The sequence below is a fragment of the Gigantopelta aegis genome, chromosome 14 (genome assembly GCF_016097555.1).
Source record: "Gigantopelta aegis isolate Gae_Host chromosome 14, Gae_host_genome, whole genome shotgun sequence".
Classification (NCBI taxonomy): Eukaryota; Metazoa; Mollusca; class Gastropoda; order Neomphalida; family Peltospiridae; genus Gigantopelta; species Gigantopelta aegis.
The window spans coordinates 56189810-56217074 of NC_054712.1; the positions used below are offsets into that span (position 1 = coordinate 56189810).

Genomic DNA, 27265 nt, shown 5'->3' on the forward strand with positions numbered 1-27265 from the left:
CAGACAGACAGACAGACAGACAGTGGAGTACTACTCACTCGTCGTAAGGCAGTGGGTATCCGAGGAAGGTGGTCAGTACAGGTATGAGGTGGTGAGACGACAGACAGACAGACAGACAGACAGACAGACAGTGGAGTACTACTCACTCGTCGTAAGGCAGTGGGTATCCGAGGAAGGTGGTCAGTAAAGGTATGAGGTGGTGAGACGACAGACAGACAGACAGACAGACAGACAGACAGTGGAGTACTACTCACTCGTCGTAAGGCAGTGGGTATCCGAGGAAGGTGGTCAGTACAGGTATGAGGTGGTGAGACGACAGACAGACAGACAGACAGACAGACAGTGGAGTACTACTCACTCGTCGTAAGGCAGTGGGTATCCGAGGAAGGTGGTCAGTACAGGTATGAGGTGGTGAGACGACAGACAGACAGACAGACAGACAGACAGACAGTGGAGTACTACTCACTCGTCGTAAGGCAGTGGGTATCCGAGGAAGGTGGTCAGTACAGGTATGAGGTGGTGAGACGACAGACAGACAGACAGACAGACAGACAGACAGTGGAGTACTACTCACTCGTCGTAAGGCAGTGGGTATCCGAGGAAGGTGGTCAGTACAGGTATGAGGTGGTGAGACGACAGACAGACAGACAGACAGACAGACAGACAGAGTACTACTCACTCGTCGTAAGGCAGTGGGTATCCGAGGAAGGTGGTCAGTACAGGTATGAGGTGGTGAGACGACAGACAGACAGACAGACAGACAGACAGTGGAGTACTACTCACTCGTCGTAAGGCAGTGGGTATCCGAGGAAGGTGGTCAGTACAGGTATGAGGTGGTGAGACGACAGACAGACAGACAGACAGACAGACAGACAGTGGAGTACTACTCACTCGTCGTAAGGCAGTGGGTATCCGAGGAAGGTGGTCAGTACAGGTATGAGGTGGTGAGACGACAGACAGACAGACAGACAGACAGACAGTGGAGTACTACTCACTCGTCGTAAGGCAGTGGGTATCCGAGGAAGGTGGTCAGTAAAGGTATGAGGTGGTGAGACGACAGACAGACAGACAGACAGACAGACAGACAGTGGAGTACTACTCACTCGTCGTAAGGCAGTGGGTATCCGAGGAAGGTGGTCAGTACAGGTATGAGGTGGTGAGACGACAGACAGACAGACAGACAGACAGACAGACAGACAGACAGTGGAGTACTACTCACTCGTCGTAAGGCAGTGGGTATCCGAGGAAGGTGGTCAGTACAGGTATGAGGTGGTGAGACGACAGACAGACAGACAGACAGACAGACAGACAGTGGAGTACTACTCACTCGTCGTAAGGCAGTGGGTATCCGAGGAAGGTGGTCAGTAAAGGTATGAGGTGGTGAGACGACAGACAGACAGACAGACAGACAGACAGACAGTGGAGTACTACTCACTCGTCGTAAGGCAGTGGGTATCCGAGGAAGGTGGTCAGTAAAGGTATGAGGTGGTGAGACGACAGACAGACAGACAGACAGACAGACAGACAGTGGAGTACTACTCACTCGTCGTAAGGCAGTGGGTATCCGAGGAAGGTGGTCAGTACAGGTATGAGGTGGTGAGACGACAGACAGACAGACAGACAGACAGACAGACAGACAGACAGACAGACAGTGGAGTACTACTCACTCGTCGTAAGGCAGTGGGTATCCGAGGAAGGTGGTCAGTACAGGTATGAGGTGGTGAGACGACAGACAGACAGACAGACAGACAGACAGACAGTGGAGTACTACTCACTCGTCGTAAGGCAGTGGGTATCCGAGGAAGGTGGTCAGTACAGGTATGAGGTGGTGAGACGACAGACAGACAGACAGACAGACAGACAGACAGTGGAGTACTACTCACTCGTCGTAAGGCAGTGGGTATCCGAGGAAGGTGGTCAGTAAAGGTATGAGGTGGTGAGACGACAGACAGACAGACAGACAGACAGACAGACAGTGGAGTACTACTCACTCGTCGTAAGGCAGTGGGTATCCGAGGAAGGTGGTCAGTACAGGTATGAGGTGGTGAGACGACAGACAGACAGACAGACAGACAGACAGACAGTGGAGTACTACTCACTCGTCGTAAGGCAGTGGGTATCCGAGGAAGGTGGTCAGTACAGGTATGAGGTGGTGAGACGACAGACAGACAGACAGACAGACAGACAGACAGTGGAGTACTACTCACTCGTCGTAAGGCAGTGGGTATCCGAGGAAGGTGGTCAGTAAAGGTATGAGGTGGTGAGACGACAGACAGACAGACAGACAGACAGACAGACAGTGGAGTACTACTCACTCGTCGTAAGGCAGTGGGTATCCGAGGAAGGTGGTCAGTAAAGGTATGAGGTGGTGAGACGACAGACAGACAGACAGACAGACAGACAGACAGACAGTGGAGTACTACTCACTCGTCGTAAGGCAGTGGGTATCCGAGGAAGGTGGTCAGTAAAGGTATGAGGTGGTGAGACGACAGACAGACAGACAGACAGACAGACAGACAGTGGAGTACTACTCACTCGTCGTAAGGCAGTGGGTATCCGAGGAAGGTGGTCAGTAAAGGTATGAGGTGGTGAGACGACAGACAGACAGACAGACAGACAGTGGAGTACTACTCACTCGTCGTAAGGCAGTGGGTATCCGAGGAAGGTGGTCAGTACAGGTATGAGGTGGTGAGACGACAGACAGACAGACAGACAGACAGACAGACAGTGGAGTACTACTCACTCGTCGTAAGGCAGTGGGTATCCGAGGAAGGTGGTCAGTACAGGTATGAGGTGGTGAGACGACAGACAGACAGACAGACAGACAGACAGACAGTGGAGTACTACTCACTCGTCGTAAGGCAGTGGGTATCCGAGGAAGGTGGTCAGTAAAGGTATGAGGTGGTGAGACGACAGACAGACAGACAGACAGACAGACAGACAGTGGAGTACTACTCACTCGTCGTAAGGCAGTGGGTATCCGAGGAAGGTGGTCAGTACAGGTATGAGGTGGTGAGACGACAGACAGACAGACAGACAGACAGACAGACAGACAGACAGTGGAGTACTACTCACTCGTCGTAAGGCAGTGGGTATCCGAGGAAGGTGGTCAGTACAGGTATGAGGTGGTGAGACGACAGACAGACAGACAGACAGACAGACAGACAGTGGAGTACTACTCACTCGTCGTAAGGCAGTGGGTATCCGAGGAAGGTGGTCAGTACAGGTATGAGGTGGTGAGACGACAGACAGACAGACAGACAGACAGACAGACAGTGGAGTACTACTCACTCGTCGTAAGGCAGTGGGTATCCGAGGAAGGTGGTCAGTAAAGGTATGAGGTGGTGAGACGACAGACAGACAGACAGACAGACAGACAGACAGTGGAGTACTACTCACTCGTCGTAAGGCAGTGGGTATCCGAGGAAGGTGGTCAGTACAGGTATGAGGTGGTGAGACGACAGACAGACAGACAGACAGACAGACAGACAGTGGAGTACTACTCACTCGTCGTAAGGCAGTGGGTATCCGAGGAAGGTGGTCAGTAAAGGTATGAGGTGGTGAGACGACAGACAGACAGACAGACAGACAGACAGACAGTGGAGTACTACTCACTCGTCGTAAGGCAGTGGGTATCCGAGGAAGGTGGTCAGTACAGGTATGAGGTGGTGAGACGACAGACAGACAGACAGACAGACAGACAGACAGACAGAGTACTACTCACTCGTCGTAAGGCAGTGGGTATCCGAGGAAGGTGGTCAGTACTATGAGGTGGTGAGACGACAGACAGACAGACAGACAGACAGACAGACAGTGGAGTACTAGGACTCGTCGTAAGGCAGTGGGTATCCGAGGAAGGTGGTCAGTAAAGGTATGAGGTGGTGAGACAGACAGACAGACAGACAGACAGACAGACAGACAGTGGAGTACTACTCACTCGTCGTAAGGCAGTGGGTATCCGAGGAAGGTGGTCAGTAAAGGTATGAGGTGGTGAGACGACAGACAGACAGACAGACAGACAGACAGACAGTGGAGTACTACTCACTCGTCGTAAGGCAGTGGGTATCCGAGGAAGGTGGTCAGTACAGGTATGAGGTGGTGAGACGACAGACAGACAGACAGACAGACAGACAGACAGACAGTGGAGTACTACTCACTCGTCGTAAGGCAGTGGGTATCCGAGGAAGGTGGTCAGTACAGGTATGAGGTGGTGAGACGACAGACAGACAGACAGACAGACAGACAGACAGTGGAGTACTACTCACTCGTCGTAAGGCAGTGGGTATCCGAGGAAGGTGGTCAGTACAGGTATGAGGTGGTGAGACGACAGACAGACAGACAGACAGACAGACAGACAGTGGAGTACTACTCACTCGTCGTAAGGCAGTGGGTATCCGAGGAAGGTGGTCAGTAAAGGTATGAGGTGGTGAGACGACAGACAGACAGACAGACAGACAGACAGACAGTGGAGTACTACTCACTCGTCGTAAGGCAGTGGGTATCCGAGGAAGGTGGTCAGTACAGGTATGAGGTGGTGAGACGACACAGACAGACAGACAGACAGACAGACAGTGGAGTACTACTCACTCGTCGTAAGGCAGTGGGTATCCGAGGAAGGTGGTCAGTAAAGGTATGAGGTGGTGAGACGACAGACAGACAGACAGACAGACAGACAGACAGTGGAGTACTACTCACTCGTCGTAAGGCAGTGGGTATCCGAGGAAGGTGGTCAGTACAGGTATGAGGTGGTGAGACGACAGACAGACAGACAGACAGACAGACAGACAGTGGAGTACTACTCACTCGTCGTAAGGCAGTGGGTATCCGAGGAAGGTGGTCAGTAAAGGTATGAGGTGGTGAGACGACAGACAGACAGACAGACAGACAGACAGACAGTGGAGTACTACTCACTCGTCGTAAGGCAGTGGGTATCCGAGGAAGGTGGTCAGTAAAGGTATGAGGTGGTGAGACGACAGACAGACAGACAGACAGACAGACAGACAGTGGAGTACTACTCACTCGTCGTAAGGCAGTGGGTATCCGAGGAAGGTGGTCAGTAAAGGTATGAGGTGGTGAGACGACAGACAGACAGACAGACAGACAGACAGACAGTGGAGTACTACTCACTCGTCGTAAGGCAGTGGGTATCCGAGGAAGGTGGTCAGTAAAGGTATGAGGTGGTGAGACGACAGACAGACAGACAGACAGACAGACAGACAGTGGAGTACTACTCACTCGTCGTAAGGCAGTGGGTATCCGAGGAAGGTGGTCAGTAAAGGTATGAGGTGGTGAGACGACAGACAGACAGACAGACAGACAGACAGACAGTGGAGTACTACTCACTCGTCGTAAGGCAGTGGGTATCCGAGGAAGGTGGTCAGTAAAGGTATGAGGTGGTGAGACGACAGACAGACAGACAGACAGACAGACAGACAGTGGAGTACTACTCACTCGTCGTAAGGCAGTGGGTATCCGAGGAAGGTGGTCAGTACAGGTATGAGGTGGTGAGACGACAGACAGACAGACAGACAGACAGACAGACAGTGGAGTACTACTCACTCGTCGTAAGGCAGTGGGTATCCGAGGAAGGTGGTCAGTAAAGGTATGAGGTGGTGAGACGACAGACAGACAGACAGACAGACAGACAGACAGTGGAGTACTACTCACTCGTCGTAAGGCAGTGGGTATCCGAGGAAGGTGGTCAGTACAGGTATGAGGTGGTGAGACGACAGACAGACAGACAGACAGACAGACAGACAGACAGACAGACAGTGGAGTACTACTCACTCGTCGTAAGGCAGTGGGTATCCGAGGAAGGTGGTCAGTACAGGTATGAGGTGGTGAGACGACAGACAGACAGACAGACAGACAGACAGTGGAGTACTACTCACTCGTCGTAAGGCAGTGGGTATCCGAGGAAGGTGGTCAGTACAGGTATGAGGTGGTGAGACGACAGACAGACAGACAGACAGACAGACAGTGGAGTACTACTCACTCGTCGTAAGGCAGTGGGTATCCGAGGAAGGTGGTCAGTACAGGTATGAGGTGGTGAGACGACAGACAGACAGACAGACAGACAGACAGACAGTGGAGTACTACTCACTCGTCGTAAGGCAGTGGGTATCCGAGGAAGGTGGTCAGTAAAGGTATGAGGTGGTGAGACGACAGACAGACAGACAGACAGACAGACAGACAGTGGAGTACTACTCACTCGTCGTAAGGCAGTGGGTATCCGAGGAAGGTGGTCAGTAAAGGTATGAGGTGGTGAGACGACAGACAGACAGACAGACAGACAGACAGACAGTGGAGTACTACTCACTCGTCGTAAGGCAGTGGGTATCCGAGGAAGGTGGTCAGTACAGGTATGAGGTGGTGAGACGACAGACAGACAGACAGACAGACAGACAGACAGACAGACAGACAGACAGTGGAGTACTACTCACTCGTCGTAAGGCAGTGGGTATCCGAGGAAGGTGGTCAGTACAGGTATGAGGTGGTGAGACGACAGACAGACAGACAGACAGACAGACAGACAGTGGAGTACTACTCACTCGTCGTAAGGCAGTGGGTATCCGAGGAAGGTGGTCAGTACAGGTATGAGGTGGTGAGACGACAGACAGACAGACAGACAGACAGACAGACAGTGGAGTACTACTCACTCGTCGTAAGGCAGTGGGTATCCGAGGAAGGTGGTCAGTAAAGGTATGAGGTGGTGAGACGACAGACAGACACAGACAGACAGACAGTGGGAGTACTACTCACTCGTCGTAAGGCAGTGGGTATCCGAGGAAGGTGGTCAGTACAGGTATGAGGTGGTGAGACGACAGACAGACAGACAGACAGACAGACAGACAGACAGTGGAGTACTACTCACTCGTCGTAAGGCAGTGGGTATCCGAGGAAGGTGGTCAGTACAGGTATGAGGTGGTGAGACGACAGACAGACAGACAGACAGACAGACAGACAGTGGAGTACTACTCACTCGTCGTAAGGCAGTGGGTATCCGAGGAAGGTGGTCAGTACAGGTATGAGGTGGTGAGACGACAGACAGACAGACAGACAGACAGACAGACAGTGGAGTACTACTCACTCGTCGTAAGGCAGTGGGTATCCGAGGAAGGTGGTCAGTAAAGGTATGAGGTGGTGAGACGACAGACAGACAGACAGACAGACAGACAGACAGTGGAGTACTACTCACTCGTCGTAAGGCAGTGGGTATCCGAGGAAGGTGGTCAGTACAGGTATGAGGTGGTGAGACGACAGACAGACAGACAGACAGACAGACAGACAGTGGAGTACTACTCACTCGTCGTAAGGCAGTGGGTATCCGAGGAAGGTGGTCAGTACAGGTATGAGGTGGTGAGACGACAGACAGACAGACAGACAGACAGACAGACAGTGGAGTACTACTCACTCGTCGTAAGGCAGTGGGTATCCGAGGAAGGTGGTCAGTACAGGTATGAGGTGGTGAGACGACAGACAGACAGACAGACAGACAGACAGACAGTGGAGTACTACTCACTCGTCGTAAGGCAGTGGGTATCCGAGGAAGGTGGTCAGTAAAGGTATGAGGTGGTGAGACGACAGACAGACAGACAGACAGACAGACAGACAGTGGAGTACTACTCACTCGTCGTAAGGCAGTGGGTATCCGAGGAAGGTGGTCAGTAAAGGTATGAGGTGGTGAGACGACAGACAGACAGACAGACAGACAGACAGACAGTGGAGTACTACTCACTCGTCGTAAGGCAGTGGGTATCCGAGGAAGGTGGTCAGTAAAGGTATGAGGTGGTGAGACGACAGACAGACAGACAGACAGACAGACAGACAGACAGTGGAGTACTACTCACTCGTCGTAAGGCAGTGGGTATCCGAGGAAGGTGGTCAGTAAAGGTATGAGGTGGTGAGACGACAGACAGACAGACAGACAGACAGACAGACAGTGGAGTACTACTCACTCGTCGTAAGGCAGTGGGTATCCGAGGAAGGTGGTCAGTAAAGGTATGAGGTGGTGAGACGACAGACAGACAGACAGACAGACAGACAGACAGTGGAGTACTACTCACTCGTCGTAAGGCAGTGGGTATCCGAGGAAGGTGGTCAGTAAAGGTATGAGGTGGTGAGACGACAGACAGACAGACAGACAGACAGACAGACAGTGGGAGTACTACTCACTCGTCGTAAGGCAGTGGGTATCCGAGGAAGGTGGTCAGTAAAGGTATGAGGTGGTGAGACGACAGACAGACAGACAGACAGACAGACAGACAGACAGTGGAGTACTACTCACTCGTCGTAAGGCAGTGGGTATCCGAGGAAGGTGGTCAGTAAAGGTATGAGGTGGTGAGACGACAGACAGACAGACAGACAGACAGACAGACAGTGGAGTACTACTCACTCGTCGTAAGGCAGTGGGTATCCGAGGAAGGTGGTCAGTAAAGGTATGAGGTGGTGAGACGACAGACAGACAGACAGACAGACAGACAGACAGACAGTGGAGTACTACTCACTCGTCGTAAGGCAGTGGGTATCCGAGGAAGGTGGTCAGTAAAGGTATGAGGTGGTGAGACGACAGACAGACAGACAGACAGACAGACAGACAGTGGAGTACTACTCACTCGTCGTAAGGCAGTGGGTATCCGAGGAAGGTGGTCAGTAAAGGTATGAGGTGGTGAGACGACAGACAGACAGACAGACAGACAGACAGACAGACAGACAGACAGTGGAGTACTACTCACTCGTCGTAAGGCAGTGGGTATCCGAGGAAGGTGGTCAGTAAAGGTATGAGGTGGTGAGACGACAGACAGACAGACAGACAGACAGACAGACAGTGACAGTGGAGTACTACTCACTCGTCGTAAGGCAGTGGGTATCCGAGGAAGGTGGTCAGTAAAGGTATGAGGTGGTGAGACGCCAGCGTGCGGATCGTCCGTAACGTTCCCGTCCGAGTCTGCTGACATTCTATCACCTGCAGCTTCTCGTGCAAACTGCACAGAGTCTTCTCAACCTACACACAACAAAAAACTTGGATCACATTGGTGAATTTATTTCACACAAACACACACAAAAAAGCCCACCTTTTATCAAATTTATGCATTTAACATGCATAAAATACACACAAAAAAACCCCTGAAAAAACCCATAAGTTAGATTTAACAGGACTGAAGAAACACATCCGTACTGTAACAGCAAAGGAGAAAGAAGGAAGCTTCAGTCACGTGACCGGAACAGGAAGTGGACGACTCATTAGAAGATTTTAAGCCATCCCATTGGCTGATGGGATGTTTGGACCAGTCTACTGACATGAGGGGGGGGGGGGGGGGGGGGGGGGGGGGGGTTATATGGCATTTATTGAGGTCAGGTTAAGTTGAAAAGAAATAAAACATATCTGATTAATTTTATAATTTTCACACATACATGCACGCATGCACACACAGACACACACACACACACACAGACACACGCAGACACACACACACAGACACATACACACATAGAGACACACACAGACACACACACACACACACACACAGAGCCACACACACAAAAACCTTAAAAAAGAAAGGAAGAAAATCTAGACTTTAAAGCTGACCGACCTGTTTGCTGATCTCCCCGCCCCGTGTTTTCATGACCCCATTGAGCACGACACACGCCCCCGATGAGCTGTGAGACTGAGCATCTAGCAACCCAATCTGGAGAACGTCGATAAAGACTGGGAGGTGGTCCGATGGAAGCTTCTTGGACACAACCTGAAAATTACAACAAAAATTACGACAACAAATTGGATGTTGATTGTGCGAACCGTGCACGAGAAAACAAACCGAACCAAAATGATAATGGTCATGTGGCATACCAACACCTGTGACGTTGAAACGGGAAGATCCCCTCTAAAAATAGATTAGACCTTGTCTGCTCAACGTTTTTTTCTCAGACGCGCGTGCGTTTTTAAGAAATACGAAAAATGCATTTTATTACAAACACCAGGATTACCAGGATTACCAAAAACCACTTCAGGTGAATGGAAATATATATTCTAAATAATAAAATGTAAGTAAAGTGCAATTTTATTTGTGAGAAAATGGGTTTAATAGCGAAAAACAACAGTGTAATGGTTAACAACTAGGGCGTGTCCCTTTAAACTTCATCTGTAACAGTACACAAAATTTCAGATTAATATCTCAAGGCCTTCTGAAAACAAAAGTCTGGAAAACAAATTTTCATATCTCTACGTTCAAGGGCCATAACTCTACCAAAAATGGGTAAATTACCATGAAAGTCAAACTTAATCTGTAACAGTACATGATAAAGCTACACACAGAGCCTTCTGCAAAAAACATCTGGAAAACATGTGGGACAGACAGACAGATAGATGGAGATGAAATCTATAGTCCCCTCCAGTTGGACCGGTAGGGAACTAATGAAAAGCAGAAAACTCACATTCCTACTTTCTATGTTTCTATACAGCATGCATACCTTGGACAGATAATGTATGACGTACCTTGGATAGATCGTTTATGACGCTAAACAGAATATTCGGGTCTCCTTTCTTGAGTCTCTCTTTGAGAGTCATCAGGGCTTCTACCATCTGGTCCTGGTGGTCCGGAGGGTTCCCTGAAACACACGTTATTCTGGGATTACATCTCCTTAAAATACAGGGACACAAGAAAATGTTGGAACAGCCATGGTAGGCAACCACACCTTAATGTGCACAGGTGTATTTTTCTGTTAGCAGTAACTGATTGGCAGTACATAGGCAGTAGTGCAATTGCTTATTGAGGCTGCTCTAACAGCTGACTTCATCCCAGTATCAAAATGAGATATAAAATCTAATCAATTTGGTGGTGATTTATTATGAAATATTTTAAATTAAAATAAATGATAAATTTAATGATATGCAAGTTAGTGTGAAGATTCGAGCTAACAGACTGTCATGCATCATCCTTGTTAAATTCCACCATTGTGGTTCTCTATACCATTACCACTAGAGATTGCTCGAAAGCTTTTTGCGATTTGACAGAACAGGATGCTACCAGTCAAAATATTTGTGAGTGCTCAGCCTTCTGAACATGCCATGGTATTCATGAGCATTACCTCCCCTGTTTCATCCTTGTTAAACTCCACCATTGTAGTTCTCTACATCACTAATGCGTAACAGAATTCATAAATGTTAGAGTAACATAGTGGACAACCATAATCACCTTCGTATCGGAGTCCAATCTTGAGAGTTGTGTAGATGGAGTCTATGGCATGCTGTCGGATGTCTATTGATGGATCAGTACAGCGCGGGACCATTCGACCAAGAAACATCCCTTCATTGTCGAACTTTGAACTAGACTGTAGAAAATATTAAGCCAAAACCATTTGAGTGGTTTTGAGGTAAAATGTTTTGAAATAAAAAAACAAATTGTACTTTTCTTGGCAGACTGAATTTTTCTTGGTGGACCAACAGTGATTTGAGCATAATTTACCGTCATTTTTATAAAAATTTACCATTCACAGTGAAAAAAAAGAGGTGAACATTACAATTGTGATTCCAGTTCTCTCAGTAGTCTAAAAGTGATTTTAACACATTTTGCTGTAGAAATTTAACAAATCATAATCTGAATAGAAAAATTAACTATTAAAATTCTCTGACTTTATCTCACTTTAGTTCTGTTGATAAATTCCTAACAAATCAGTGAATTTAGCATGCTGTACTGTGATTTTGGTAGAAGTCCAGCAACTCACCGTGATTTCAGCAGTTTCCAGGTAGAAGTCCAACATCACCTGCCAGGTTTTTATTGCTCGTTCTCTCTTGTGTTCCTCTGGTGCCACCAGCCAGGGAACAAGGTGCTGAATTACAAAATACACTACATTATGTTAGTCTGAGAGTCATATCTTTATACATAAATCTTAATGCAATATATCAGATATCAGAGATTTCCAGGACTGATGAATTACTTTTCTGTAAGAACATTCAGTCCACCCATCGCACCTCAGGCAAGTACTCAACTATTAAACTGCATCCCAGTCCATCAATTTAGGAAGAGAAAACCTACTATCATCACATAGGTTATTCCTATGAAAATAAAGCAAGAAATCTTTTATATGTACTTTTCAATAGGCAGGACAGTGCTGCAAGAGGTTTGAACTGTTGACACACTAGAATCCAAAACTGAACTGACACGCAAAGCATGCTGCTCAAACCTCATCATTATGTAAGTGTGAATTCAGACCAATTGAGATTGATTTGGTGTGTTATGACTCGTATCCTATCTGGATCAATGCATACTGCTGTGATTTAAACTTTGGTGTGTCAGCCATATAGCAGTGCTGCTAATTCCACACCTGAACCAAAGACAACTTATGTATTTTGTTACCCATATTTAGTGATTCATGACCCATATCCTATCTGGATCAATGCGCTCTTTAAAAGTCTAACCTTGAAAATACTCTCAAGACCTGCCGGACTGAGATCTTTCTTGAGTATTTCTTTGAGCATGTCGAAGAGTGCGTCAAACGTGGTCGCCATCAGCGCCTCCATCTCCACCGACTCCTGGTACGTCTCTTCCTTCCCTTTCTTCGGGTTCACCCCGTTCGGCGGCAGAGGAAAAACACAGTCTATCGCAGTCTTTATTAGGTCAAACGTTTCAGCTTCGGATAACTTCTGGTCAAGTTTTCTTTTAAAACAACTGTTAAGAAATTTCTATGTTGTTACTTGTTGAAATCATTATTAATAAATAAATTCATGAGACTGGACTATATGAATTTATTTATAAAATATGGCTAGATTCAGAAAGAAATATTTAAGTATAGAAAGCTTTGGTTTTGAATAGGAGAGAGCTATAGTGACAAGCAGGCAAAGGATTTTTAGGATTTTTAAGGATTCCGCCAAGCATCGTAAAATGATTCAACCTAGAATGAATGCATCATTTACTGATATATACTGACATATCAAAATAGAATTCCTGAGTTTTCTGTCCTTCATAAATAATTAGAATATTTAAATATTACGATTCAACCCAGAATGAATGCATCATTTACTGATATATACTAACATATCAAAATAAAATTCCTGAGTTTCTGTAATACTTAAAGGGACATTCCTGAGTTTGCTGCAATTTTTAAGATATGATTGACAAACAAAGACGTTTTAACGATTGTAATTACATAACAAATATATTTTTCTGCATAAATTATTAGTGGCTGTATATTAAACAAATTTCTGATCGTTCCAATATTTGTACTAGGTTAAATTTCATTTTATTTCCTAAAATGTTTGTTTTTTGGTACGTACAAAATTATTTGAAGACAAAATCTAGTTTGGGCTTCTTACAAATATTAAGACGACCAGAAACACACTGAATATACAGACACTGATATTCAAAACAAGAAAATATATTTATCATTGTAAGTTTAATCGTAGAAATATTTTACTAGTCGGAAACATCTTACAATGCAGCAAACTCAGGAATGTCCCTTTAATAAATCTAATTAATAAAGTTTACCTGGTGAGGTCAAGCTCAATTTCAGGTATCAGTTAACTTTATTTAATTATGGTCATCAAACTTGACCCAAAAAAAAAGGATACAGTAATGTTGCACATGCATTCATAGCAAGAGCTCGAGTTTCGCTATTTAAGTGCGTCAATGGTTCCGCGTTCATGTAGCTCTGAAACAAGATAGAAACATACACAGATAAATACCTTGATTATTATATTTTCAATTAGGCCCAGAAAACCCTTAACACAGGTACATGTATTCATAAATGTAACCGACAACATAAAACTGCCTGCCCCACACTACATGTATACATAAAAAACCCACAGCTAAAATGAAAATATCAAATTCATATTAGTTCAAAATAAAAAAATAAAAATCCTCCACATAGTAAAGCTGAGTACATTCATCGTTATAATAATGTTTTTTACAAAAATAGTAAAGAAAACATTCTCATGTCATTCCACTTGATATCATATAGCTTTTTTAAAATATTATTTTGTACTGTACTTGTAGTTAAGCAAGAAAGTCTGCTTGTGTAGTTAGCTTGTATGGCTGTTTTCTACTAATCTAAATAAAACAAATATAACCTGTACCCATATGAGCGGTGTAAAAAACCATTTAAGTGTTGAGTTTACAACTGTTTGGTAATAGTTTGAACTGTACCTGTGTGTATATGAGAATGTCTGCTTGTATGGTTGTTTTAATAGCTGGTTTTTTACTAGTCTGAACTGTACCTGTAAGTCTGTGTGGCTGTTTTTCTACTAGTTTGAACTGTACCTGTAAGTGTGCTAAAAAGTCGGCCTGCGTAATCAGTTTGTACAGCTTTTTTTCTACTAGTTTGAACTGTACCTGTAAGTGTGCTAGAAAGTCAGCCTGCGTAATCAGTTTGTATAGCTGTTTTTCTACTAGTTTGAACTGTACCTGTAAGTGCGCTAGAAAGTCGGCCTGTGTAGTCAGTTTGTATGGCTGTTCTAGGTGGTCAGGGTGAAGAGCTTTTCCAATGAGATCACACGTCCGGATCAAGTTCTGTTTCACCTGCGGGTCCTACAAAACAAAAACAGTACTGATCAACTGTTTAAAGATACACTGAGAGATTGTGTTACACCGAATCAGAGGCTTCTGAGTGATGGTGTGTGAGAGTCCAACATTGCACAATGCAGACACAGCAAATACTATTGTGGTCCTATTGTTATAAAACTTTATAAATCATGCATGTGATGTTATTAGACATCAGAGTCCACATTCTAAACTTTTATAAGCACGGGCCAAAATAGAGTGTTTATTTATGCAAAGCGATTACATAGGGTACATTAAAAAAAACCCAGTAATTGCCAGTAAAAATGTAAAAAACGTTTTGTAAAAAAAACCATTTCATGAGACCCCATTCTCTTGGAAGAAGATTAAATGCATATTCGTGAATATTTATCTTACCAATCCAATTTCTCAAGTATCACTCCAAATACTGAAGAAAAAAAAAGACAAAATGAGACCAGAAAAAAGATGTACAAACTGAGGATAAATGTTAATCTTACCCGAACATTTTTGAAGTATGGCTCAATAGTTCTCAGAATTGTTGACTCCATTCTAGACACTATTAGTGACGGAGGTGAGTAGAGTGCCACAAACCCATAACATAACATCAGAGTGGATTTTATTTTCTCCACGTCAACTTCACTTTTGTCCTACAATCATTAAACAATATGGCACATAGTAAAAACATAGATTACACAAATCCTTACATAACATTAGTATGGATTTCATCTTCTCCACGTCAACTTCACTTTTGTCCTATAATCATTAAACAATATAGCACGTAGTAAAAACATAGATTACACAAATCCATTACATAACATTAGTATGGATTTCATCTTCTCTGCGTCAACTTCACTTTTGACCTATTGTCATTAAACAATGTAGCACGTAGTAAAAACAGATTACACAAATCCTTTACATAACATTAGTATGGATTTTATTTTCTCTGCATCAACTTCACTTTTGACATATAGTCATGAAACAACAATGTAGCACACAGTATAAACATACAGCACCACAAATCTAACACATAACATCAGTGTTTACTCCATGTGAGGAAGATATGAATGATTTCCTTTAGGAAATATCTAGCGCGTCAGAATTACCAAATGTTTGACATCTAATAGCCGATGACTGATTAATCAATGTGCTCTAGTGGTGTTGTTAAACAAATCAAACTTCTTCTTTAGTGGTCAGTAAACTAAAAAAAGTAGGTCACAGTGCACTGGTAATGATATGCAGCACACTGCCATCCCAAGTTGTTCTTGCAAGTAACGGATGATGATCCTATAGGTCACAGTGCACTAGTAATGATATGCAGCACACTGCTATCCCAAGTTGTTCTTGCAAGTAATGGATGATGATCCTATAGGTCACTGTGCACTAGTAATGATATGCAGCACACTGCCATCCCAAGTTGTTCTTGCGAGTAACGGATGATGATCCTATACAAATTGGGAAGGCAAATATGCCCCAGACAAGAAAAGTTAATAGATAGACCTATAAAAAAAAAGAGTGTATGAAAAAAAACCCCAACCCCAGTGTAGTGTGCTACAACAGTTAAAAACAAACAACACTTACAAGGCAAAATAAAATGAAAAATAACAAAAACTATCTGTGTTATCTTTATTGTAATATTGTTCTAACCATCTTGATGTATAACATGTATATATTTTGTTAAATGTAGGGAAAGGCCTTATTATTGGCACTTGCCTGTTGGCCAATCCCAAATTTGATCTGTGAATAAATATTGTTTAAACCAAAAATAACAATGGACCAAAAAATTCAGAAATATCGAGGGTCTTGTAAATTAGTGATTATTATGGGCCTTTCATGAAAGAACACGGACAGGTAAAATGTTTAGATAGTGCTAAAATCCAGAATTCCAAAAAATAATTTTACTTACCTTCAGTAAGCTCATGAAACCTCCTGACTTCTTCGCCATGTCGTGTTTTACCACAGAGGTCAGTTTTGTGAGAACGGCATCCAGATGAGAGGCTGCTGCGAAACCAATAGCGATTGCCCCACCCTGAAAAATGTTAAATATGACTGTGACTTCAGAACTTACTGTTCAAGTAAAATAGGGACTTTAGTCTGTAAATACATTGTACCATTTATCAGATAATTAACAATGTTTTAGATTTTTGAAGAACAATTAAAACAGGGAATGTATTACTAAAAACAAATTATTCCTTTATAAATACAAGTTACTAAAATGCAAATGAATCAAAGCATCATTACATGTATAAACTTTATGTTTGTTATCCCAAGGCTCGAACTTAATGGCGGGCGGCATTAACGACAATTGCAATATGAATTGCCCTACGTCAAGGACTTCACTGTTGGAAGTTTGTTGCTACTGGATTTTTTTTTTCTTTTTTATATCTGCTGCAAACGTTACTGGTTAAAAATTGCTGTCAGCCTCAAAATTGGTAGGTGAGCATTTTTCCGTTGGCAAAAATATCTCGAAACTGCCATAGCTAATAGGTAAGAGATTCTTTAGTTCAAGTTCTGATATTATACAACAAATATATAATTTTCACAATACTAGATAAAAGTATATTTAATTACATTTGTTTATGAAGAAAATACATGTATATGTCCATACATTTTTAAAACCCATTTAATAAAAAATTATTATAAAAATAATAATTAAAAATACAAAAGGATAAATAAATTAAAACAATCTAAATTAAATTGTTATCATTTATACCTGCAAGAATATATAATTCCAGTTTAACAATATTAAAAATATCTTTACTATCACCTCCTTCTCTACTTGATCCGTGTGTTTGATAGTTCCAAATATTAGATCTAGATGTTTGGTGACAAATTCTTTCTTTGTCGACTTTCTCATGATTATTCCAAGACATTTGTAGAGAAAGTTCTGAAAGTAACAAATTAGCACACAAAATTCAGAACAATGAAAAAAAAAAAATGACAGCAAAATCTGAAATCATACCTGGTAAATGAATAAATGAATGAATAGACAGATGGATGAATGGATTGATGGATGGATGGATGGATGGATGGATGCGTGGGTGGATGGGTGGGTGGATGGATGGATGTATGGATGGATGGATCAATCAATTGCTAGACGGATTGATGAATGAATGAATGAATAAACATCTTTTGATGAATGAATGAATGAATGAATGAATGATCTTCTGGTGAATGAATGAATGAATGAACGAACATCTTCTGGTGAATGAATGAATGAATGAATGAATGAACAAACATCAGAACTAGACAGATTTGTTATCTTCTGGGGAATGCTTCATTGCTAAGACTGCATACCTTGTCTTCTGGTAAGTGTAGATAGAAAGGTATGTGCTGCCCAATAGCCTCTCCAAATTCCTCAATCCACTCCTCGTTATCAATCACATCCAAACTCTTTGCCAACATCTGAATATCAGAGAAGAGAACATACAATTAAGCATTTACTAATACTCTTGTGTTAATAATGTTTCAGGTGAAATACATGTATTATTTTTTGATGACACATCATTACAGGTAGAAGCATGAGAGAAGAAATTCACTCTTGCTATATAGGTTAGAATTTATTTGCAGTAGCAAGTTTGGGCTTATGGAGTTTATTCATTTTAATTTTTTCTTGTATCCAGTTAAGGTTCAAACATGTTGCCATGGCAAATTATCAGCTAACTGGCCTAACTGTCGAGGAGAATTTTAATTAGTGGTTAGTGAGATTTAAAGTGTTGCACACTGATTTATTAATCATCAACTATTGAATGTTAATCCTTTGCTTATTTGAACTAATTCAGGGGAGCTTGCTACATTTTTCCATTAACAGCAAAAGAAGTTTTATGTGCAATTTCCCCACAGATTGGGCCTTTGATGGTTGTGGTGCATTGGTTGAGATAAGAAAAAACCCAATCAACGAATGGATCCACTGATGTATTTCATCCAACAACCCAAAAACGTCAAGCGTGCACCCTACAGAATGAGCCAGCTCCTGACCTAGTTAGTGTGACAGTTTTCAGTGAAGAATAACTTACGGGTGTATACTACAAAATCAAATCCCATAGACGACAATAGTAACATATGTGGCTAAAACTCCTATCTGCAGCGTATCAATCGACATAAATGCCACAGATATAAATACTACCACCCCTTACACTTAAAGTGAATCAGAAAAAAATTGGGGATCAAGCTGCTCATTTCTGAGATAAGGGGTAGCGTCTATGACTACCCTAGTTCCGCACAAAATTCTTGTACTTTTTTTTACAGGTACGCCATACATGTTTCAAGCACAAGGCTACTTGGCACAATGAAACTAGATTAAATAAAATTGAATTTTTTTTTTACCCAGATGAAACTATTTTATTTTTTTTACAACACACTCACATTTATCACCAATCACAGGACTTGTGGTGTTCACTTCTCTATCAAAAGTAGGGTGCACCTCAAACTTTGACCCAGCCGGAAGTTACATGTGTATTTGGTTTAGTACTACCTTAAAGGTGTTCCAAAATCCAATTACCTTTAACAGAAGATCTTCCCAATTCTTCTGCGACCAGCTTTCCACATCCATATTTTCTGTATCAAGTAAACACAATAATGTATTGTATAACAAAAAGTGGTACTGCAACAGATGATTCAGTGATACATTTCCTTATACAGGGAAACCCTTCGACACCGGACACCCTTGGGACCATGACAAACTTCCGGTTTTGAGGGAATTCCGGTTAGGTTAAGTTCTGTCCTGGTTTTTAAAAGGGACTCTGTGAAACGTCCGGTTTTGAGGGAATTCCAGTTTACAGAGGTTAAAGGAAACATGACACGAGACCATATTATAGCTCATTTTAAAAGCAAAATGATATAAAAATAATATACAAATAACTTTATAACAATAAAATACGTGTAGTTAACTTAAAATGAAGAAATTACGCTAATCAGTATCAAAGTACGATTTATGCATATTTATTCGTGAGCGTTCGGAAAAAAAGGGAAGTGACGTCAGAGCCGCTGTACTCTTCCGTTGTTGTTAACTGTTTATATATGGAGTAAGGGGCTTACGATCTTTTCAGTCCAACAGTGCCGTACTGCGCGGCCTTTGGGTGTAAAAATAAACAGTTTAAACAATCGGGATTGTCTTTTTATGGTTTTCCAAAGGATTGTATCCGAAGAAAGACGCGTGTATTTTATCGCAAAAGAAAAGATTGGACACGAACACCGCATAGTACTTTGGTGTCAGCCTTTTTACAGCCCGGAGCCCGAACGTTACCCGGAGACAAAAACAGTATTCGGTTGCGAATGCCGAGGTGTACATTGTACATATGTGGCAAAAAGATACACCTCAGCATGATGTATTTATATATGTTAAAACAAAAATGTAGAAATTTTTATTTATTTATTTTTTTGGAAAAAAATAAAAAATTCATGTTAGGGCTGTAGGCCTACATAACAAAATCTGTATTCACCGTCCGAAGAAGGAAACGTCAATAAGTAATTAAATATGGCATATACAAACATGGGATTTGGCATGAGGATACATCACAGTACGATGTATTTAAATATGTTTTTTTAAAAACGTGTAGAAAACAATAATAATTTTAAATAATGTTTTTAATCTTCGGGCGGAATACGTCACAAAAACGTTCCTCATCGCCCGAAGCCCCAAAGCAACACGAAGTTCAATACAAAATAAACCACTACTGTCGGTGTCGAAATAACTATTATGTGTCATCCACGGGCTGACTTGAGAATCGGAGTGTTGTTAAAGTTAATTGGTCCTTTCTTTCCGTGGCCTGCACATGTGATTCCTGATTGGCAGGTGTATATTGCAGGGTATCGACCAGGTAAGTGATTACCACGGTCTAGACATACGTACAAAATACGTGCCAGTTTTTTTAAAATCACAGGGTATTGTGGCGTAACCTGTCACGACTATAGTACAATGTTAATGGACATTATCAGCCGCCCTGCTTCATTACTGTAAATAATGCTGTAAAACCCTTGATTAAGTAGACTTTCCCATCTAAAATTACAAAACTGACCAATTACGTAGTACCAAAGAAAAGAAAATTATCACTTGGGTATCGTGAGTGGTCGTTTTTACTCTAACGCACCCTACCAATAGGCCTAATAATATGCTACTTTTTTTATGAGAGAAAAATACTATAACCCCATTTCGTTCTATTGATGCAAATAGAAATATATTTAGTTTAAAAGTTGATTATACTCTCAAGTCATTTATGTTGTTTTACAAGTCAGGTTAATGAAAGTGAAGCGCCTTGTCGTAAATTAGAGCGTTTGTTTACACTGTGCATACAGATTTCATTATGTACAGCCCGAACATAAAAAATGTGATATTTTCTAAAAAAACACAAAAAAATGTTTGTCCTACATTTATATTTTTTACATATTTAAATACATCATATCGAGGTGTATCTTTATGCTAAATATGAACAGTATACACCTCGGCATTAGCATCCGAGTTTTGATCTTGTCTCCGGGTTACTTTCGGGCTCCGGGCTGTAAATTGGTCGACCGGTCTGGTCTGGCACCATCGGATTCTCCACCCTCCGACTCGCTATCCGTTTCTTCTTCAGTATCACTGTTGTAAGTAAATGTGTGTCTTTCTTCATTTACTAACAGCTCATACTGATACGGCAAAACGTTTTACGAACGAACACTCATTGTTTTGGTAAGCTGTGCAAGTCTTAGATTCTTTATGAGTGGTACGGACTAATGCTTTTAAATGTAAGGTTTCAGATCAAGCGACGCGTCTCTGACGTCACGGACCTCGTGATTGCCCTGCTTATTAAAGATCGTCAATTTCCGCTAAGAGCTCGTATCTGGGGGGTTTTTATGGAGATATTTTAAGTAATTAATTTTTTTTTAATTTTTTTTTTAGGTGATTCAATTTATAATTAATTGTACATGGTTGGTGCCAAATATAGGTTACGTGACATGTTTCCTTTAAGTTCTGTCCTGGTTTTTGAAAAGGGACTCTGTGAAAAGTCCGGTTTTGAGGGAATTCCGGTTAGGTTAAGTTCTGTCCTGGTTTTTAAAAGGGACTCTGTGAAACATCCGGTTTTGAGGGAATTCCAGTTTACAGAGGGTCCAGTCTTGAGAGGTTTCACTGTACAATAATTACAATATTGTTAATAATTTTACAGAGATAAATGAAAACAAATGGTAATTCTGACAAGGAATGTTTTACAGGCCTCACGCAAGGTACAACTGATAGAGCGAAGTCACTTCTCTCTCAAACTCAAGAGAGGGCGAAGTTTTTAACAGCAGAGAGACTTGAATTTAAAAAAATAATAATAATAATTACCGTCTGTACTGCTAATTGATGGATATGTGCTCTATACGGTTTTTTTAAATCACCTTTCCACATGCCGGCTTCTTTAGAAATAATGAAATGTAATTGAACGGCACTAATTTAACCGTTTAGAATTCATTCTCTTACAAGTTTGTCTTCTCATTTCATTTAATAGCAGATTATTGTTGTAATAAATTAATCTACCACGGTTAAGCTTAGATTACCCAGAGGCAATTGAATGCGTTCCACAGTCACAGTTTTTTAATTGATACACTGTGGAGTTGTCAGACTTAACAATGGTCACTTAAAAGGGGCACTTTACCGACTTGGGGATCCAGTTTAGGTGGCCACTGGGTGTATAGGACAAGTTATCTTTTATTATGTGTGCATTTACATTAAACTAGGACAGGTTTGCTTGTATTATTTTATAATTTCGACATTTGTTTTGTATGTTGAATTTATTCATTATGACAAAGTCTACGTAAAACTAGTTAATTACTCCCCGCATTTTTTTTCATGTCGAGGTCTGCTGCTCCAAACAATTTTTTTTTTTTTTAATGTATTTTCCAGTGGAGCATGACCCAAACTCCCTAAAAACATCCATTCGCCATAGTCTAGACCCCCACCCGTGTACAATTTGCAGCACATTCGCCTGACAATACGCTCCAACAGTCAATAGCACGTTTAGACCTACTATTAGTGCCAGACACGGGTGTTGTCTGAGCTAGACAGTCTACCGGTATCTTTGCGCCTGTCGCATGATTTTGAGGTGCCAGTCTCTCTTCAAACTCTCAGACACTTGACACATAATTATTATCTATGAATAGGTGTTCCTCAAGTTCTTCACCATTCATCCATGTGTACATTGCAAGTGATGACTATTTTTAAAAAGGCGACATAGATTTCGCCTTACAGTGACTGGCACGGCGAAGTCAGGCTGGTCAGAGCGAAGTTTGGGCTCACTTCGCCAGGTCGCGTGAGCCCTGGTTTTCTATGCATTTTCCCACAGACAAGACAGCATGTTCCATACCCTTTGATACACCACACATATCATGTTAAGTTGCAGTAGCTGTTGTAAGGAACAGACAATGACATAACCAAGATTCTAACCTTCCAAGTATGACACCAATTTAGGAATAACTGCATCCCAGAGTTCCACAAGATTCTCATGAATATTTAGTGACAATCCCATCATGCACTGCAAAATATTGACCCCTCTTTGTCTGCCTCTCATAGGGTGACCAGACAGTACCTAAAATAGTAAAAATAATAATGTAGGTGAAAGTCTCAAACACGGTAAATATAATACATAGCATTTTGTAACAAAAGAAATAATGTGGAATATGTAGGGGACTAAAAATCAATTGAAAGTTCAGAAAAAATATTTATTTATAAATACTAAACATGCACACACACGCACGCATGCATGCACACACACATGCACGCACACACACACACACACACACACGCATGCAAACACACATACATAAACATATGCACAAACACACCTGTCATAGAATATTACAAAAAGCAGAATTGCAGTTAATTCTGCAATAACGTTAAAAGACACAGCCATTTTAAAAAAACGTATTAGTGTGTTCTCTACATTTTAATTTACTATTATTGTATAATAAATGAACAAATTATCTATAATTAAATATTATCTATAATTAAATAAACAAAACACAGAGTAACAGATTGTGAGAAACTTACTACTAGTTTGGCAAGAAGCACTTGTGGCTTTGGAATGTTTGCTGCAAAAAAAGATAAAACAATAAAGTTAAATTATTCTGCAAAAATAAATTTCAACTGACAAGAAATATCAAGAATCCAGATTTTGAAAACAAAATGTTATCTGAATTATTAGGACTATACATGTATGTATGCACCTATTGTAGTATTGACTGTAATAAACCGTAAATCATTATTTTACCTTTAATAGTTCAATGTGTTTTCTTTATATACATATTAAAGCAAGCAGGTCAGGTAATAGGGTTTAACGTGCAAATTCAGAGGAAGCTGTTGTCGCGCACGCCTGTTATGGGCACAAGTGTTGACTTCTGTCAGCTTCTCTGTCCAGGACAGGAAAGGGTTGGGGGTGGGGGGGAGTGGGGGTCGCCCATGCTGGCATGTGCAAGGGAACACAAGCAGACATGCCAGGGTTGATAGCAGGCGAGGTTTGATTTTAGTGCTATTGAATTTGCAAATTTTCTGCAACAATCATTTAAAGACACTTGTTGGGACCCCACTAAACTATAAAAAACGGTAATTTCTCTTGAATTATGTTTGGTAATTTTTAAATATACATGTAGATCTAACGTTGATGTCCGTCAATAGGAAGATCAAAAGGAACATTATTCTGAAACACATGTTATGCAAATAGCTTTATGTATTGACAGCAGAAAGAAACTTCCATTTAAAACATACAGAGCTTTGTTTTAAATTGAAAGAATTAAACTTTGCGCCTTTTTTATGAAGGATTATATATGAAATTTGTTAGGGTTTGAGTTTTTTTTCATGAGTATGTAAAGAAAAACATACTGAAAAGGAATTAAATGTAATATTAGCAAAAAAACAACAACATTAGGCTCTAAATAATTGAACAGGACAATAGTATGTATACAACATGCAAATAGCAGAAGAAAGATTACCTATAGATGAGATGACAACACTGTGGGGGATCTAGCTCACTCGTTAGAACAGCCATCAGAGATGCTTTGATCGAAGGATCGAACCCCCTCGGTGCACCCATTCTCTGATTAGTTGGGTTTTTTGTTCATTGTAACAATTGACTTTGACTGGCATTTCAAAAATCATGGTACATGTATGTGTTGTCAGTGGAACATGCTACTAATGGGAAAATGTAGCAGCTTTCCTTTGTCAGAAAAAACAAATATTTCACATCCAATTACTGATGATTAATAAATCAATGTGCTAGTGCTAAACAAATTTTAACTTTACAAGACAGGAACAATTGTGGATGTGGCATATGTACATTTTACACAAGGCGTCAGACATATGGTTAAGGACCAGACAGATATTGAGAGAGAAAACGGGCTGTCGCCACTTCATGGCTATTCTTTTATATGCACCATCCCACAGACAGGATAGTACATACCACGGCCTTTGATATGCCAGTCATGGTGCACTGGCTGGAACGAGAAATAGGCTAATGGGCCCACTGACGAGGATTGATCCCAGACCGACCACACATCGAGTAAACACTTTACCACTAAGCTACGTCCCGCACCATCAGTGAGCCCATTGGGCTATTTCTTACTCTAGCCAGTGCACCATGACTGGTATACCAAAGACTGTGGTATATGATATCCTGTCTGTAGGATGTTTCATGTAAAAGATCACTTGCTACTAATAGAAAAATGTAGTGAGTATCCTCTCTAAGACTATATGTAAAATGTTTTTACAAATGTTTGATATCCAACAGCCGATGATTAATAAATTAATGTGCTCTAGTAGTGTTGTTAAACAAAACAACCTTTAACTTTTTATTTCTATCCATCTAACAAGAACATTATTTCACTTAGACTGCCAAAAAATATGCAAGCAAAACTGTGTCAGGATATCAAATTGCGTATTCTTTGCAGAAGGGAACTGGCTTCAATATTGTTTATGTAAAGTGGCTAGCAAGGGTGAACTTGTCATAACACTCCCTGGACATCTTAATCGGTTTCGTGGGGTCCCAACAAGTGTCTTTAAGTGAGCTCTGTGGTCTAGTGTATAAGCTGCTGGACAATCAAGCTGACGACAGTGGTTCAAATCCCGTCAAAGCTGGCTCACACATTCATTCATCTTTCTCATCTATCACCCTCTGCCTATCATTCTCATTATAATAATATAAAAAACTTTCCAATTTCTCTCACGATTTCAATCTGTTTCGACCCTTTCTGTCAATTTCCTCCGACTCTTGTCTTCTGAGCTGTCCACACCATCGCCTACCTGTCTCAACTTCCTCCACGGGTGCAGTCTCTGTGTATTTCCCTGCACCCACCTGGCATCCTCGTCCTCTGCCGCTAATAAAGCTGGTCTGACCCACAGCACTAACTTGCAACCGCCGGTAGTAGGGGTGCATAGTACATGTAGGTGGTTACAAGTGCCTCTTAACAATGCCAGAAGTATCTACTGAACACTCCCCGAACTGGTCAGATTAAGCCCACAGCTAAAAGCTGATGGGGAATGGTAGGTGTGTGGCACAGATAGCCACAAGAGATAAGCACGTCATGGTTGGAGTGACAAGGACTGGGATGTGGAGATGGACAGCGAAAGAAGTTGAAAGATAGGAGGAGTTGCCAGATCGGGAAGAAATGAGATGGAATTCAAAGGAGAGAAAGGAAAGGGGGTACTGGGAAAAAAAACTAAACAAAAAAACCCAAGTATCTTTAATGGTATTTATAATTGATCATCATATTGGAAGAGTCCATTCAATCATGGGAACATCTCTAATCTAAATGAAGCATTCTTTCACTGAGCTACATCCTGCTCCCTAGTGCTTAGTAATCCTTAATGGATTTCAATAATTAAATACTATTGGGAATGGTATAATAGTGGATATATCTTATGGTTGCTATGTTCTATATATCATGACATTCCCCAGTAACCCAGAGTAACTGACTACTGAAATGGCACCTTGTGATTCATAGTCTATCTCGTAATCCTCGGCGTTCTCCTGTCTCTTTTTATTGGATAGGTGCGCGACACTCCGACACACGGCTCCTGCCGCCTCCATGTACTGTTCGGGAACAATCAACTCCAGTAGGTATGGCCACAGAACCTGTAATATCAAACATGCAGTTAGGGGCTACTAACAATCAACTCCAGTAGGTATGGCCACAGAACCTGTAAAGTCAAACATGCTACCAACCTAGTTATGCTACAGAGTTGGTTACAGACCTGTCAACCCTCCCGGATTCCGCGGGAGTCTCCCGGTATTTGATCAAATCTCCTTTCACCTGTGCGGGAGACAGTTTCTCCTGTTAAATGACATGTTTGTAAGCATAAAAAAAAAATCGATCCTCTTTTGTCAAAATAACATAAGGGAAGTAACTCTACCTTTTTTTTCTCATTCGGAAAATGTCGACTACTTTCGTTTTCTGAGAATGTAACAGGCCGAATTGTCCCGACTGTTTAACCTTTGCCGAAGTGAGAATTGTGGGATAGCATATTTATATTGTTAAAAAAGCACATGGAGTTTATAAAATGACGTGTTATTATAATGTTTGTTGTCATCGTAATGGCTACGAAGCGTGTTGCCGCTAATTCAACAAGCTGTGTATTGACATTCAGTGTTGCATAAAACAAAACAAAAAAATATCCAATTTAGTTCTAATAACACCTCTGAATTGTAAAATGTCTTCCCACTGGATTACATAATGCAACTATGACGAATCATAACTGCCAAACTCTGAGTTGACAGCGATACACACGATGCATGTTAAAATCACATGTC

The 27265-nt window shown here is 41.8% G+C and overlaps 1 protein-coding gene across 1 annotated transcript in view; it reads right to left on the bottom strand.

Moving 5' to 3' along the window:
* LOC121389347 (maestro heat-like repeat-containing protein family member 1) overlaps positions 1 to 27265 on the bottom strand; it is a 91732-nt gene that overhangs the window by 32333 nt on the left and 32134 nt on the right. The window contains exons 15-30 of the mRNA XM_041520942.1: positions 26446 to 26590; positions 23515 to 23555; positions 22912 to 23053; positions 19012 to 19067; positions 17808 to 17915; positions 17278 to 17397; positions 16417 to 16539; positions 15011 to 15160; positions 14400 to 14522; positions 13568 to 13647; positions 12419 to 12656; positions 11725 to 11829; positions 11196 to 11331; positions 10496 to 10608; positions 9594 to 9746; positions 8850 to 9004 (exon numbers count right to left, since the gene is read on the bottom strand). Coding sequence (XP_041376876.1) covers positions 8850 to 9004; positions 9594 to 9746; positions 10496 to 10608; positions 11196 to 11331; positions 11725 to 11829; positions 12419 to 12656; positions 13568 to 13647; positions 14400 to 14522; positions 15011 to 15160; positions 16417 to 16539; positions 17278 to 17397; positions 17808 to 17915; positions 19012 to 19067; positions 22912 to 23053; positions 23515 to 23555; positions 26446 to 26590 — 1988 coding nt within the window. The remainder of the gene's footprint in view (positions 1 to 8849; positions 9005 to 9593; positions 9747 to 10495; positions 10609 to 11195; positions 11332 to 11724; positions 11830 to 12418; positions 12657 to 13567; positions 13648 to 14399; positions 14523 to 15010; positions 15161 to 16416; positions 16540 to 17277; positions 17398 to 17807; positions 17916 to 19011; positions 19068 to 22911; positions 23054 to 23514; positions 23556 to 26445; positions 26591 to 27265) is intronic.